Below are 17,524 nucleotides of genomic sequence, written 5' to 3'. Positions count from 1 at the left end.
CTATTAGTAGTTAAGTTTTCAGGGACTCAGAAAGGATAACATGGAGTTTTGACTGCGTGGTGGGGATGAGTGCCCCAGCCTCTGTGGTGTTCAAGGGTCAGTGAATACTCATGCTTTTAGGCCCTGATCAGAGCTTGTTTGAGCTTTGTGTGGTGACTGGAGGGCCTGCGGGCTCACTGCTGATGGTGTCTGTGCTGGTGTGTGTGTGTGGGGGGGGGGTTGGGGTGGTGCTCAACAAGAGCACTCAGTCTCCAGTCCAGCAGCACTCTTGGGTTCCCTGTTGACTCCTTTTCAGGAAATAATGGGTAATTCTGTGTTCAAAGTTGTATGTTCTTCACAGATTAATGGGATCAGAAAGATTAGAGTTTTTCTCAGCAGGGACATGCAATGAATTAACTTCTTTCCTATGCATCTGGAATGGTGCTGTGTGCCTTGTTTGTGAGAACTGAAAACATATTCTGTGTTTTGTGGTTCAGATGAGGAACTTCAGTAGAGAACCCTGTGGAGACACTGCAGTGCTTCCATTTGGAATGCCCGGGCTGTGGCCCCAACTGCTGACTTAGAATGTCCACTTGGATTAGGGGCTGCCAGATTTAAAAACGCTTGAGGGTCAGTCAGTGAAGCAGGGCGTGTGTTCATTAAGTGTCTGTTGGCAGCCCCTGGAGCATCATGGTGACAGTATGGGTGGCTCTGGAGGGAAAGTGCTGGGAAGTATCACCGTTCATTGACTCCATACTACTTGGTGAGAAGTTTTGGAAATGAATCAAAATCAGTCCACATGGTTGGTGCAGCAGAAATGAGAGTCTGCATCTCTACAATTTTCTGGTCTTCCTTTCCATTGAATTGTGGTATTAGTAGATGAAACTAGCTGCTCTTGGGAAACACCTGGATAGTTTTCAGGCGTATAATCTGTATAGCAGAGTAATGAACAGCAGAGGTAGTTGTGTCGCTCACTGCTTTGGGTACGTTACCTGTACCTGTGGAACTCTGCTTCATGTGTAGAGTAAGGATAACTACAGTAGCCACCCCGGGAAACTGCTGTAACTGATTGAAAGAGATGATGAAGCGCACCGTGCCCAGCATGTGATTCTCATTCGGTAAATGAGTTGCTGCTTCTGCTTCTGCTACTGGTTACTGCCACCCGCCACCCCACTCCTGCCCCCATTACCACCACTGCTCTTACTCCTGCTGCTCTGCATGGCTTACCTTGGCTTTTCCCCCAGGTATCATCTTCCAGCCACTTCCATTTCATCTTCCCGTGGTGCTCCTGCTGTCTGCCACGCTGGGATCAGAGGTTCTGTAGGTTAGGTGTCTGCCTGGGTTACAGAGGTAGCTGGGGTTGTATTTGAACTCTGTCTGTCTGATGCCAAAGTCAGTGATCCTCCCCACAACACAAGAATTCATCTCTAATTTATTAAAGGACTAGTGAGATGAATTCAGCCACGGCTTTGAGCCTGTGTCTTGGTTAAGCTTGTCCAGGTTAATGATAATTTTGGCCTTTGTGGGCACACCATTCAACAAATTGTGTATGTGGAAGAGTTCAAATGTAAACTCCTGGTTTGTTGGAGCCGTCAGTCCTTAATTTGAATTACATTTTATCTCTAGAGTTAGAGAATAATATTTCATACCTTGCTTACAAAACTTGCCCACTCACGCGCGTCCCCTGTCTTCTTTGCCCCTCCAGTCCTCCTGTAACAAACTTAACCCATTTCAGGATGGTGCAGGTGTGGCTAAATTATAATTGAAATTGTAGCCTACATTCATTTAAGTATAACTTTCAAATATAAATTTTGCTATAGAATTTTTTCCTCAAAGTCTTTCACGTGTGTGTATATATACATAAATATGTATTGCTATTTTATGAAATATATATATATACACACACAGCAATATATATATGTAGCTTTTTTTTTTTAATGAAACAAGAATCCTCATTTTGAGGACAGACTGTGTAACTGACTAATCAGAAATGAATCAGAAAGATTGCTAATGACAACTGGTGGTTGAGAGAGAGTCACAGAAGCTTGAGTCTGAGTTCAGGGGTGTGTCTGGTGAGCCTGAGGCCACCCCGAGTAAGGATTCTGGGATTTAAGGATGCAAGACTTTTCATACTGATGTGACTGTAGACAGCTAGTCCTTGACCTCTATAACTAGGTTTTTGCTTTTCCATCATTCACTTCTGAGTAAATAAATAAAGCAGTGAGTGAGTAGCACTTGTATTCTGTTAACATTTTCAAGGAAGGATTTAGTGTGTTTCCCCCACAATTGGAAGACGTAAAATATTCCACATCATGTCCCATTTTCCTGGATTATGCATTACATTTCAACAGACATATGGTTTCTGGCTTAGAATTGGAGGTGACAAATGTAGTGTACCATTAAAATAAATGATTTTGAAAAAAATTTCCTATTTCAATTGTGTGTCCCACATGTGATTCCTGTATTTGATGAGAAGGATAGTTTTTGAAGGTAGTTAGAAGGAGATGGAGTTGGAGAGTTTGATGGGGATTCTGGTTGGGACAGCCCCAGATTTTTGGACCCACTCACTAATGGGAGCCACTAAAAGTTTTTATTGATAGATAATACAATAGAAGTAGGATCATTTAAGGAAGTATAATTTATTGTCAGATAATACTTAAACTTGATTTTGTATTTTTATGTTTTGAGCATTCATTCTTTATTTTTCCTTAAAATCACTTACTACTCACCTGCTTAGCTGTCCTGTGGTTAGAATTACATAGTAGAGCGGAGAGGTGCGTCTCCTGAGCAGAGAGAAGTCTGAGGGGTGGATGGCCTCTGATGAGCTTGTAAAGAAGGCCGGGTCTGTGCATACCGTTTCTATCAGCTCCAGCTTCCAGGTGTCCCTCAGAGTGTTCTCTGGGACTCCAGGGCCTTCTGGACAAGCTTGGGTACCACACTGGGCCTACCCTTTCCGTCTCAGACTTCATGCAAGTCCATCACAATCTCTTCCTCTTTTCTCTTTGCCCTGTTTTGAGTAATAGTCCACAAGGTACTAAATGCCCTAAAACCAGAGCTCATGACTTCTCCTACCTAGCAATCATTGCCACACTATCCCAATTTAAAAGGAGTATTTTTAGAGCAGACATTCGGGTTCCTTTTGAATCACACTGAATAGGTGGCCTCCTCCCTGGCGTTCCCGGAACGTTGTCTTGCCTGGGGAAAGCGGAAAGGCTGCTTTATGGACTGAGAGGACCCAGTTCATTTTAAAAATTTCTATGTGCATAAGGAAAAATAAAAATATCCAAAAAATTTTCCTTTACAAGGGGGTGGAGGCATTGATACATCCTCTGCACCTGAGAACAACTGTTTGTTCTTTTGTGCTTAATTGAGGGGATTGTTTGTTTTATTTTGGATTAATAATTGCTGTAAGAAATCTGAGAATTTTAGGAGTCTTGAAAACCATTAAGGTCTGTGTATGATATTGCCAGACTGACGATCATTCCCATCTTTTGGCAAAAATACAGAAGGAGTTTGGTATAGTTTTCTTTCTTTCTTGATGCTTACAGCACTGAACAAATTCTTTGTTTCGTAAGAAATGCTCTGTGCCTACTCTAAGTGTATTTTCCCCATTTGCTGAGCATCTGTGTCCTTTCTGGTTTAGAAGTGAGAGTTGAGACATAAAATCCCAAGTCACAATGTGATTTTGGGAGACATCTTGCTTGGTTCATGCTGGATAGATTGTCCTGTATATGATTCATTTTTTTTCTCAGAGAAGGAAAGAGTTTGTTGAATAGAAATACTTAGGGGATCATTTAAGTGTTGATGCAAAATGGCATGGGTTTGGTCGTCAGATTTATGTTTTTATAAACTAAAATAATGAAACAGTGAGCCTTTACAAGGACAGTGAAGTGAGTGGCCAAGGCCCATGGCCCAGGAGTGAGAGATGGCAGCCTGTGCTTGGATCCCAACATGGCAGCTGGGCGAGCCGGGCGTGTGATCCTGGGCGAGCAAATCAGCCTTACGGAGTCATTTTCACCATGCTTTAGCACAGGCCAGTGACAGTAGCTGCTTTTCAGAGATAATGTGTGCAAAACACTTGTTAGCCCAGTAGTGAACTATGAATAAATGTTAGCTCACCGAACTTCACTATTGTTGTTATAAGTGGATGCGTTATAAAACCTAATGTGACAGCATTTGTGAAATGTTGAATCAAGGGCTCCCAGTAATGGATATGTAAGAGGTACTTGTTTCTATAGTCAAGTCACATCAAAGAAATCAAGATTTTAAAGATAGATAATTGATGAAGATTAATTTTATTCACAAAAAATGTCTTCCCTAGCTAGACATTATAAACAAAGCAAGAAATTTAAAAATAAAAATATTCTCTTAAAATGTTCTCTATAAATACTTTTAGCATTGTACAGTTTCAGTATTACATATTCATGTAAAACTCTTTTACGTTTTACCAGAGTTACACTGTTGGACCTCATAATAGCGAAGTTAGTCGGGGATGAGCCCCTGACCAAGGATGACATACCTGTGTTTTTGAGCCATGCTGAGTTGATCGCAGGCACTTTTGTGGATCAGTGCAAGATGGTGCTAAAATTGACCTCTGAGCAGCATACTGATGATGAGGTAAGAGGACAGCTCTTGGGTGGGAGAGAGCAGGGAGGTTTTCTAACGCAGCTAGGTCCTCTATGAGAATTCTTTTGTAAAAGCTTTAAAAAATGTTGCATAAGTCACCTGTGGACTGCTGTGGACTGAATGTTTGTGCCCCTCACCTCCAAATCCATATGTTGAGAATCTGATGACGCTAGGAGGCTGGGTCTGTGGGAGGTAAGTAGGTCCTGGAGGTGGAGCCCCCTGAATGGGATTACTGCCCTTACAAAGGAAACCCTGCAAGGATCCCTGGGTCTGTCCACTGCATGAGGACACAAGGAGCAGTCAGCCATCTGCAGCCTGGAGGAGGGCCTTCATCAAACCCAACCATGCCAGCATTCTGATGGGACTTCCAGCCTCCACAACTGTGAGAAATCAGTGTCTATTGTTTCTAAGCCACCCAGTCTGTGGTATTCTGTTACAGTGGCGAGGATGGTATCCTTGTTGTAGAACAGATAAGAAAATACCGATAAGGGAAAACGGTTCCCTTGTTTCTACCCCCCAGAGTTAAGGACTTGAAAACAAACTCTAGTTAACATATTTTTCTAGGCAGATAACATTGAGGGGCACCTGGGTGGCTCAGTGGTTGAACATCTGCCTTCAACTCAGGTCATGATGCCAGGTCCCGGGATCAAGTTCCGCATTGGGCTCCCTGCAGGGAGCCTGCTTCTCCCTCTGCCTGTGTTTTTGCCTCTCTCTCTGTCTCTCTAATAAAAAAATAAATAAAATCTTAAAAAAAATATCGGATATATGCGTGCATACATGGATACACATGTAAACATATATGTATAAAAATGAAATCAGGCCATGCTTTGGTAAGTTTCTCTTTACTTCTGAATGTAAGTTTTATGAGGGTAGAAGTTTTGACTGTTATGTTCATAGTACTGTGCACACAGTAGGCACTTAGTATTTGCCAAATGAATAAGTAATATGTTGTCAACATCTTTTGAAAAGTCTGTGTAGGGCAGCCCAGGTTGCTCAGCGGTTTAGCGCCGCCTTCGGCCCAGGGTGTGATCCTGGAGACCTGGGATCGAGTTCCGCGTCAGGCTCCCTGCATGGAGCCTGCTTTTCCCTCTGCCTGTGTCTCTGCCTCTCTCTCTCTCTGTCTCTCATGAATAAATAAATAAAAACAAGCTTTAAAAAAGAAAAAGTCTGTGTAGCATTGGAAGTGCAGAATTTGCCATAATTTATTTGTGCAACTGTTTAGTTGGATACTCAGGTTATTTCTCTTTTCTGTAGTTAGAACTATAGATTATGTCTTTGCAGCTAACGTCTTTATACCTTTCCCTAGTGTTAACCCAGGAGTGAAATTGCTGGGTCTATCTAGGTTTGTTTTTGTTTTTGTTTTTGTTTTGTTTTTTATTTATTTTAGATAGAGAGCATAAGCATGCCTGAGAGGGGAAGGGGCAAACAGGGAGAGAGAAACTCAAGCAGAGTCCTCCCTGAACATGGAGGCCAACATGGGGCTAGATCTCAGGACCATGAGGTCATGACCTGAGCCGAAATCTAGAGTCAGACCTTAACTGACTGAGCCAGTCAGTTAGCTAGTCAGGGCACCCAGGTGCCCTGGGGTATATCCAATTGTTTTGGTATGCATTTCTAAATTGCCTTCTCGGAACATTTGTTTCTTACGTTATAGGAGATTCCCGGTCATACACCATCCTGGCTAGCTTTTTTAAGTATTGTTTTGTTTTATTTTTCTCGAGGCCACCCTGGGTCGTTCAGGTCGTTACTAAGAGAGTAGAAGCATTGATACACCCTTAGCACCTGAGAAATTCTGTTTATTTTTACCCATCGCATCTTCCTTACCCATGTCTTAGTGTTAAGAAGGGTTCTTCCTCTGGAGTACTACTCAGCAGTAGAAAGGGATAGGTTTGTGATACAATAGCAGAGATGCATCCCGAACATACCACAGGAAAGCAGCGAGAGTAGAAAATGTATCTCACGATTCCATCTCTGAAATTCTGCAGAAGGTAAAATTTGCTGATGGTAACAAAGCAGATCAGATGTCCCCTGGGGCTGGAGGTGAAGGGGTAGAATTGATTGTGGAGGATATGAGGGTGCGTTCTGGGTCAGAGAACCATGTACAGAATCTCTACTGCATGTCTTTGCTGATGGGAGTGATGGATGGAGAGCGACCCCCTGGGCAGAGGCGTGGGAAGAGCTGGGCAGGGCTGGTCTTCCATAATCCATGAACGTGTCCTGGATCCTATGTGTGATGCCACAAAGCTGTTAACTCCCTTTGTAAATGCAGGCTGTAATTATGACTCCTGCCATGAAAATCGATTTCCCTCTTTGTAAATATACCTTTTTTCAAGGTTACTTTGCTATGGATTTTCCATGCCATGTCCTACATAGCACGTTAGGTCTCATTGACAAAGTTAGTGTTTCAGTTCTCATTTCTGTGGTAGAGGGCAAGTCTTGACTTCCTGGTGCCTTTCCTTGCTGGAGATGGATTTACCTCTGTTTCCAGCAGGAGGAGCAGTGAGCTGTGCTTCAAAAAACTTTTAAAAATTAATTCTCTAGGAGACAGAAAAGGAAGTAAAACTTAGTACTTGTTAAACCACAGTTTTAAACTTTTTCAGGGCACTTGCATTTACAGTATAGACGATTTTGATGTACATGTGTTCTTCTTTAAGTTAGATGTTTTTTAAAAAGCCACGGTAGTTTTGAAGAAGACCTCTAACCTCAGTATTTAAATACATACCACAGACCCAGTGGTGTACTGGAGCTGGCTGTACTGACTTGGGAGAGTCAGCTGTTAAACATTCAGAAATCTGTGAGCTGACTGTTCAACTCTTGGTAGCTTGAAAGCAGCCGTGGTGGGAGTTTTTCTACTATGGAAATCAGCAAAGGCTGTGGATCAGCGCTCTGGGCTCCTGCCTCCTCCTCCTCCCCATGGCCAGCAGACCAGCGAACCTCTGCATATACCCAGTTGTGATGTTCTTAGGACAAGATATCCAGTAAGGTCTTCATAGGGCTGTGACCAAAAAATCGGGGTGAAAATAGTCATTTTTGGGTCATCTGTTTATGTAACTGTTTGGCTTTTAAATCCTGAGGTTTTTTTCATGTCTTCCTTGATGGAAAGTCTTAGATTCTCATGCTCACATACATATTTCCAACTTTGGTATTTTTTGTGTACTTGTTTCCTGTTTCTGAGACCATTTTTGTTGGTGCTAGCATGCTGTCATCCTGTAGGACTTTGGGTGCCATTCAGCTCCGTTTTGAGCCTTGGCCTTGTTGCTTTTAGTGAGCCTGGCTTTCTTCTGGAAGTTAGATATTATATACATTTTTCTTAGTTTTCTATTTTCTTGTATTCATTTATTAAGAGAGTTATTTTCTTTTTTTTTTTTAAAGATTTATTTATTTATTTATTTATTTATTTATTTATTTATTTATTTATTTATTTATGATAGACATAGAGAGAGAGAGAGAGAGAGAGGCAGAGACACAGGAGCGGGGAGAAGCAGGCTCCACACCGGTAGCCCGATGCGGGACTTGATCCCGGGACTCCAGGATCGCGCCCTGGGCCAAAGGCAGGCGCCAAACCGCTGAGCCACCCAGGGATTCCCCCTAAGAGAGTTATTTTCAGGTGGTGAATTTTTCATTCTGTTTTATTCCTTGCATTCTCCACATTACATTGCAATATCTGTTCATATAGTAGGTATTTAATAAACATCTGTGGAATAAGAAAGGGTAATCTTTCATTCCACAGATTGATAAGGGATTAAATATTTGTGTTGTACAAATAATACTTGCTTATTAAATTAAAAAAAACTACACTGAAGTCCATGAAACAAAAAGCTCTAAAAAAAAGTCCTCATTCCCACCCACCCGTCTTGTTTTCTACAGACATATCAGCATATACTTTTTTCCTTCTCTGAGTTTTTTGTATGTATACACCCACCTGTTTTTTGTTCCCTCCCTCCCTTTCTCTCTCTCTCTCTTTCTTTCTTTCTTTCTCTCTTTCTCTTTCTTTCTCTTTCTTTCTTTCTTTCTTTCTTTCTTTCTTTCTTTCTTTCTTTCTTTCTTTCTTTCTCTTTCTTTCCCTCCCTCCCTCCCTCCCTTCCTTCCTTCCTTCCCTTTCCAGTATTACCTTTTTTAATTCTTCAACTCCTTTTCTCACCTAGACTCTGAAGTATCTCCTTCATCTTTCCATTTTAACACATATGTGCATTTACCTGCTTATTGCTCACAGTTGAGTAGAATTCCACTAGACAGAGGAGACGAGTTTTCTCGTTTGTTCTCCGTTGATGTACACTTGAGTTGTTTCCAGGATTTTCCTAAAACTTTTATAGATAATGCTGTAGCGTGGATATCTTTGCTGTTTTGGACAGGTAAATCTGGAATCATACATACCTGGAAGTTGAATTGCTGTGTCAGTCTGTTTAAAATGTTTAGAAATACTTCTAAATGCCACACTGAAAGAGCATGAGAGTATGTGGGTTTACAGCTTCTCACTAATCTGATTTAATTACCATTTCTCTTTAGCTGTTTTCAGTGTCCAGCATGTTAATTTGCTTTTCATTATTAGGTGACCTTTTAAAACACATTTATTAATGAGCATTTTCAGATAATTAACATTTTTGTCTTATATGCAAAAACTGTTTTCCCCGCATAAGTAATTTTTTGTTTGAATTTATTTATCGTATGCTTAGCCTATTTTTGTTCTTAAGGTAGTCAGGCTTATCAGTTTTATCCTTAGCTTTCTGAAGGTTTGTTTCTTGTTTTTTTTTTTTTTACATATTTAGTACATCCATCTCTACTTAGATTGTGGAAATATGCTCTTGTATATTGTGGTTCTTTTGGTACTTGGTCTACATTTTAACTGAATTTATTTTTTAGCAAGGAGTGAAGTATAGATTCAGATGAATTATTTATGTCTTTCAATGATCCAGGATTCTATAATTTTTGGTAAAGGACAACTTGGGCATGAACCCTAATTTTCATGTATTGCTGGCGTGTAAGCTTGGAAAAAGTTACTTACCCTCTCTGCTCCTGTTTCTCTGCTTGTCAGATGAATGGTATTTTGATGTAAGCATTTACTATGCTGATTGTTACATATTAGCACTTACTAAATTTTAGCTATTAATTGTTGTGTCAATACCATTTAGTGAATGATCTCATCCTTTCCACTAATTGCAGTGCTGCTTTTGTCATATACTGCATTCCTGTATATTTCCTTTTCTGTGTTTCTGAGATTTTACTGAGTGAACCAGTGAGATACTAAGAGCTATCAAAGAATTCAGAGGGCAGCTCTGAATTGGCTCAGCGGTTTAGCACCGCCTTCAGGCCAGGGTGTGACCCTGGAGACCCAGGATCAAGTCCCACATGGGGCTCCCTGCATGGAGCCTGCTTCTGCCTCTGTCTGTGTCTCTGCCTCTCTCTCTCTCTATCTCTCATGAATAAATAAATAAAATATTAAAAAAAAAAACAAGAATTCAGAAAGCTGTGTGTTTATACACAATGAAGGAATGCTGGAGTGATCATACCCACAGATGCAAACACTGGTCTGTGCACAAGGCAGTAATTAATTGCATTCCAACCAGGCACAAGTAATCTACATTTCTGTGAACAAGAGTCACTTGCACTATTATCAGTTTTCTACAACTTACAATATTGTGACATAGTTCAAAGACACAAAAGGATAAAGTTAACCCAGACAGATGATCTAGACAGGAGATTAATCTTTTTTTATTTCCCCTCTTCTGCCCACTGCAGAGGCTCATTCCTTTGATGTGCCTGTGTCTGTTTTCCCCAGTGCCTGATTTAATGACTATGGTTGTGTAAGACTTACAAATATTAGAAGAACGTCTCAAGTATTCCTCTTATTTTTTAAGAGAATCATTTTTCTGGCTATTTTTTTATTATTATTTTTCAGATGCTCATTAGAAACATTAAGAAAATGATCCTAATGTTTAAAATTGGGAATGTGTTAGGTAGAGATAGATTACATTTCTTTGGGTTTATTTCAGTTAATATAGAATTTAGGACCTGAAAGAAAAGGTATAGATGATCTCTTCCAAGCTTCCAATTTTATTCTTACCTTCTTATCATGGAATATTTCAAACAGACTAAGAAAAAAAAGTGTACTGAAACCCCATCACCCATATCACCAGCTCTCAGTTTGTCCATGATCCCAACCCAATCTTGCGGCAGCTGCCCTGGATGGAAGCAAAATTCCAACATCTCTCATCAGGGTATTATTTTATACATATCTTTAAAAGGTGAGGAGTCATACACAAGTCAACTACAGTCAGCACACCTAAAAAATTACCAATAAAATTATAACATCAAGTGCATAATACTCAGATTTTTCCCATTATCTAATAATTTTGTTCAAGTTTCTTTGAATCAGGATACAAATAAAGGCTATATACGTTGCCATTGGTTGTTGTATCTCACATACCCTGTAATGTATATGTTCCCTTTTCTTGCCCCTCTTCTTTTCTTTTTCTTTTTTTCTTTTGCTAGTTCTTTATTGAAGAAACTGGGTTGTTTTACCTGTTGAGTTTTCTAGAATTTGGATTTTGATTTTATCTCCATGGTGGTGTTTAACACATTCCTCTTTTCCTTTTGCATTCCTGTGACATAATTAATTCAAGAGACCTATTCAGATTTGGGTTAGGTTTTTGACTTTTTTTCCAGTAATGTTTTCTTGTTGGTGATCCATGCTTTCATCAAGAGGCATATAATGTCTGGTTGTCTCTTTTGTGATGTTAGCAGTTGTAAATGATTGTTACTTAGATCCCTTCATTCTTTGGGGGTTGCAAAGTGGTGATATTTTTACTTTTATCATTTAGAAACTTCTGATCAATTGCTAGGTTATACAAGGTACATTTTCATTACAAATTTTCAAAATAAGGAGTTGGTTTTGTGGCATCATCCAGAGAGGATGAGTGAATGTTTTGATTTCATCACCATTGTGATGTCATGGTTTTAAAATCACCTGGTTTCTGTTCTGTTCTTTTTTAAAAGATTTATTTATTTATTTTAGAGAAAGAGCAAGAGAGGATGTAGACTCCCTGCTGAGTGTAGAGCCTGATGCAGGGCTCGATCCCAGGACCCTGAGGTCATGACCTGAACTGAAACCAAGGGTAGGACGCTTAACCAACTGAGCCACCCAGGCACCCCTAAAACCACTTGATTTATTTTCAGTCCATTTTAGCTGTAATTCTTCCTAGTGTTCTAATGTGCCATTGCTGGCCAGTGGAATCCTCTTCAGGTTGCTTCTGATTCCTTTTGACATGATCTTGATAATCTCTGATAGCGTCTTTGCTATCTGGTATGACAAGGTATCCAGGATCATCTGACACATATTCTGCTCCAGATCTACAACCAATCAGCCACTTCTTGAAGGGGGAATGGCATTCTGGGCAACTGCCTATTAACAAGAGAGAGTGCTGATGCTGCACAATGTCCACGGGTTTGCTCTAGTCTTTTGAATGTGGCTCAGATATTTCCCCTAATTTGTTAAGGAGCAAGTGAAAGCTAGAGTAAATTTAAAGGTACAAGGCATTAAAAATGTGTGTTGTGAGGCGCCTGGGTGGCACAGTTGGTTGAGCATCTGACTCTTGATTTTTGGCTCAGGTCATGACCTCAGGTTCGTGAGATCGAGCCCTATGCCGGGTTCCATGCTCAGTGCAGAGTCAGCTTGGGATTCTCTCCCTCTCCCTCTGCCCCCACCTCAATAAATAAATAACCAGTTCTTTAAAAAAAAAAAAAAAACCATTTATGTTGTTTCTTGTTTCTTTTTTCTTTTATTATTTATTTATTTATGGTGCAAAATGGTGGTTTTATTAAAGCTCGGGGACAGGACCCGTGGGCAGGAAGAGTTGCTGCCCTGGGCTTATGAGGGGTGGCTGGTGATATACCTGCAGACTTGGGGGAGGTAAGGAAAAGGAAGATCACAAAAGGATTTTCATACACTAAAGAGGACCTACAAGATACTGGAGGCCTATTTCTTGTGGTTTCTTTCGAGATTTCAGAATGGTGGATTAGAATATTACCTTTAAATCTTCTAATGAGAGAACTATATATACACATTTAGAATTAACAAAAGGAAGCAGTTTATTTTTCTCTTGAAGAATGTTATCTTTTATGACCTGAATTTATAGCATCTACCACATTTTGCCAAATAACATGCACTTTAAAAATTAGGGTCAAAATCCATACAAAATTGGATTTTACCATTTTATTCAGATTACCTAATACCATATAGTTGGTAGTTGGTAGTTTCTTGTTCATGTGGTCCATTTGATAACCAATTATTGAGTAGTTATGTGAACTAACACGTTCAAATGTTATCTTTTCCAACCTTGGTACATACTGCATATAGGTTTATATTTACTCAGAAATAATAATGCACATTCTTGAAGCCAGAGTCTTTCAACCACAGCATTTTACAGGATTCCTGTGGACAAGAAATTAATGTATTTCATGGGATAGTTGTATCTTTAAAGTAGAACTTGCTTGCTGGGAATGCTTTAAAAAGAAAGTATTTGCATAAATGTTATGTACATAGCTAGTAATTTTGAACATTTATTCCACTGTTGGAAGGTATTTTTGCTTGAATAAGAACTTTTCTGACTCTTTGCTCCAAGAAGACATATAATGACACGTAATCTGGCGTTCTTGATGGCAGATGCTGCTGTTGGTGAAAATAATTGTTCACGTACATATTTAATACTTCTGTTTCATTCTTGGTCATTTGTTTTCTCTCTTCAGATGCTGTCTTTACCAGCATCAACTCTTTAATATTTATCATAATATGTCATTCTCTTACCGTTATTTATAACAGTTGCAAATCATTTAGCTTGAGTTAAAAGTCATGTTTTCTTTTTTTAGGAGGCATTGGCCACAATTCGGCTTCTTGATGTCTTATGTGAAATGACTGCCAATACTGATCTGCTCAGCTATCTGCAGGTTTTTCCTGGCTTGCTGGAAAGAGTGATTGGTGAGTGAAGTATCACACATGCTGTTATTTGTAATTAAGGAATCTTTGGCTTGTCACACTGAAATGTAAGTCCAAACACCTAGCCTTAGTTTTCATTGTATTGGTATATTTTTGAGATATATTTTGAATATTTTTTTTTCATTAGAAGAATCACTGTGTTTTGGTAACAGCTCTGGCTTTTGACCTGCTGTTTCCTCAGGATGTTTGACCAGTAGATGAGAGTACGAATGCCTCCTATGTAGGGCACACACTGGATGTTTGATCACTAGTGTTGTGATGGAGTGGTTGCAGGGTTTGTGATGATGGGGGGGCTTGGTTATGGGGGTAGTTTCAGTGGTGATGATGGTGATTTTATATTCGTTTTCCAAATTTGTGTGTTTTTCCCAGTTATTTTTATGGGGCACAAAGAATAAAGCCTTACACATAATAATTATGTATCCGATTCTTATCCATTGTTTGGAATACCATCTTTGCTAAAAAGCTGTTTGCAAAATAATTCAAGTAGAACCTGTTCCTTGTGGTTAGCCAAGCTTGTGGTGTTGTTATTCACTGTTTGCTATTTTTTCCTTTAAAAGAGGATTATACTTATTGTGGAGATGCATATGCTAAGAAAGATGAATTTGTATGAGGTGAGTAGATGAGTCAGCAGTGAGCTGTAGAAGAGGTTTAGAGTCTCATGTGAGTGTTTTATTTTGAATGCAGTGTTTTTAGTGATAATTAAAATAAAACATCACAAACGTGGGAAACAGAATCATTGTAGAAAAACATGTGTTTGAAGGCAGGGCAGACATGGGTTGTCATCCCAACTCCACCAAAATACTGACTTCTCAGAGCTTGATTTCTTCATTATAAAATTGAGAAAGTGATATTTGCCTTTTAGAGTTTTTTTTTTTTTTAATTTTTATTTATTTATGATAGTCACAGAGAGAGAGAGAGAGAGAGAGGCAGAGACACAGGCAGAGGGAGAAACAGGCTCCATGCACTGGGAGCCCGACATGGGATTCGATCCCGGGTCTCCAGGATCACGCCCTGGGCCAAAGGCAGGTGCCAAACTGCTGTGCCACCCAGGGATCCCAGCCTTTAATAGGTTTGTTGAGAGTGTTCAATGAGATACTGTGGAAACACTTAAATTCAGCTTCTGGAAGATGATCTGTTTTCATATACAGTCTAGAGGCATTTCATAGAGCATAACAATGTTCCTTCTTTGAACTTGGCCAGAATAGATTGATGGAGAGTACATGCTGCCTTCTGATTATCTGGACAATGTGAAAAAAAATCAACCTACTTCTTGTTTCTGTCCTACTGCTCATTACAGAATAGGTATTATATTTTAGACTTAGATGAATGTAGTTGTCACGTGAGTTCCTTCACAAAGAATTTAGGATTGGAAACCTCTTTATAAGAAAGGTTACAGAAGGTGCCTGGGTGGCTCATTTGGTTAGGTGTCCAGCACTTGGTTTCCACTCGGTTCTTTTTTTTTTTTTTTTTTTTTTAAGATTTTATTTATTTATTCATGAGAGAGAGAGAGAGAGAGAGAGAGAGGCGGAGACACAGGCAGAGGGAGAAGCAGGCTCCATGCAGGGAGCCCGATGTGGGACTCGATCCCAGGACTCCAGGATCACACCCTGGGCCAAAGGCAGATGCTAAACTGCTGAGCCACCCAGGGATCCCCTCCACTCAGTTCTTAATCTCCCTGTTGGGGGGATCTGGTTCCCTGGCTCATCAGGGAGTCTGCTTCCCCTCTGTCCCTTCCCTTGCTCACGTATGTGCACGCACACATACACTTTCTCTCTCTCAAATCTTTAAAAAAAAAAAAGATTGCAGAAAATTTTTAGCTAACTTTTCTTTGTGGATAAAATAGAAAGTCCAAGTTGTGATATTCATTATGGCTTATCTCCCCCAAACCAGTCATGAAAAAATTCTAGCAGAAGAAGAGTTTTCTTTTTTTCTTTTTCTATTTATTATTTATGATAGTCACACAGAGAGAGAGAGAGAGAGGCAGAGACACAGGCAGAGGGAGAAGCAGGCTCCATGCACTGGGAGCCCGACGTGGGATTCGATCCCGGATCTCCAGGATCGCGCCCTGGGCCAAAGGCAGGCGCCAAACCGCTGCGCCACCCAGGGATCCCAGAAGAAGAGTTTTCTAATCATTAAAGGCACTCTACGTTTATTTTAGTCCATTAACATAAGATAGATTTGTATATGGAAAATTAATACAAGACACTAAAAATTTTCTTAAGGAAAATAAAATTTATTGTTTTGTTACAGATCTTTTGCGACTGATTCATGTAGCTGGCAACGACACCGCAAACATCTTCAGTAGCAGTGGCTGCATAAAAGCAGAGGGTGACATCTCAAATATGGCTGAGGGGTTTAAGTCTCATCTCATTCGTCTCATTGGAAATCTGTGTTACAAGAATAAAGACAACCAAGACAAGGTAAGGTTATTTCTTGGTATATTTCCTATATATATGTCTTCATTTAGAATATGATATTTAGAATTTAGAATATATACACTTTTTTGGGATGAAAGTTTGAGTGCTCAGAAGGTAGCTTGAAATAATATGTAAGTGCGCATATTCCCACAGATACACATGCTAGGTCATGTTTGTTTATGTCAGGGTTTGTATTTTTGTAATTTTGTATTATATTTGTCCTTGGTTGTGTTTGAGCCAGTCTCCTTTCTTAAAAATTGTCAGTGCTTGTCTGAAAGCAGTGCATTTAAACATAGTATTATATCTTATAGAGAACAGTCAATAAAAACAGGTATTTAAAGTGCTTTGAAATTGTCAAACCCCTGGTAGACATTTAGTAAATAGTAGTTATTATGGACCATTACCCTAACAAAAAACAAACAAAACTTAAATCTGATGTACATTTATGGAGGATAGCATCATAAACATTTCTTCTATTTTGAAGTTGATATAATATTTAAGTATTAAATCTTTGGGAACTCAGTAGACTGCCATTGGAAACTTCTCTTGTGCTGAATATCTTAGAGGTAACTATATTGATAACATGAGAAGGTGATAAAAAAAGAGGGCAGGAGAATTGAACCACATGCCTAACATTGAACTAGCCTGCCTGTATTTTCCTAGATTTTTTCTTTGGATGGCATTTGTTTTGCTTCATCAAATATCGAATATATGTGTGGCAGATTATATTTCTCCAAGATGGCTGGAAAAACATTCCTGCAATGTGATTTTGCCATTCTTATATCAGAGATTTAGCATTTGTTTTTCCATTTTCTTCAGTCTGGATGACTAAAGCTCTGACTGCTTTGAATAATTAAGTGTGGGAGAGTGATCTTGTATCATTTTTTTATACACCCCTTGACTGATCTGCCAGATTCCATCTCTAGCCTCTTCAAAGCTGGTTAACCATGTCAGATGTGCAGATTCCCTGAGATCACTATGGCATGATCTGCCACGTGTGCATGGAGAAGCCCTGGAGGGTGAGATGTAATGAGAGAGAAAGAGACGAGTTCACAGCACACCAGGGCAGCAGACCTGTGAGCGAGAGGTCATATTTTGGAAGATTTTCAGGTAGTTGCTTAGTTCCCCAGTTCCAAGCTCAGTTCCCTACTTGCACAGCTGATGCCACATGAATCAGGGACAGCCTGCCTGACAGCCCTTTCTGAATTTGTGACCCACAAGATTGTGAGGAATAATACAAAAATGGGAAAGCTTCTGTTAATAGTCCTGTGAGCTGCTGCTGGACTGATCCTCTTGCAAATAATAATTATAAGCTCTGGACTAAGACAGCCATGTGAAGATAATAAAATTTGACACAACAGGCAGATTTTGGAATTGAATTGCCACTTGGAAGAAGGGAGTGGCACAGTGTGTGCTGTGCAGGATACTTAAACTCTAAAAGAAAATCTGCACCCCTTTCATCTTAAAGAAGGAATGGACAACTTGGAGTAAGCACAGCCATTGGAATGTGAAG

General features: G+C 39.8%; 1 protein-coding gene across 1 annotated transcript in view; it reads left to right on the top strand.

Moving 5' to 3' along the window:
- Positions 1 to 17,524, top strand: part of ATXN10 (ataxin 10) — a 163,049-nt gene that overhangs the window by 59,389 nt on the left and 86,136 nt on the right. Inside the window, exons 7-9 of the mRNA XM_077914113.1 lie at positions 4,431 to 4,596; positions 13,468 to 13,576; positions 15,845 to 16,014. Coding sequence (XP_077770239.1) covers positions 4,431 to 4,596; positions 13,468 to 13,576; positions 15,845 to 16,014 — 445 coding nt within the window. The remainder of the gene's footprint in view (positions 1 to 4,430; positions 4,597 to 13,467; positions 13,577 to 15,844; positions 16,015 to 17,524) is intronic.

Source organism: Canis aureus, chromosome 11, assembly GCF_053574225.1.
Source record: "Canis aureus isolate CA01 chromosome 11, VMU_Caureus_v.1.0, whole genome shotgun sequence".
In the NCBI taxonomy this organism is placed as follows: Eukaryota; Metazoa; Chordata; class Mammalia; order Carnivora; family Canidae; genus Canis; species Canis aureus.
Note: the sequence above shows the minus strand (reverse complement) of the source record. Positions and strands in the feature narration are given on the sequence as shown.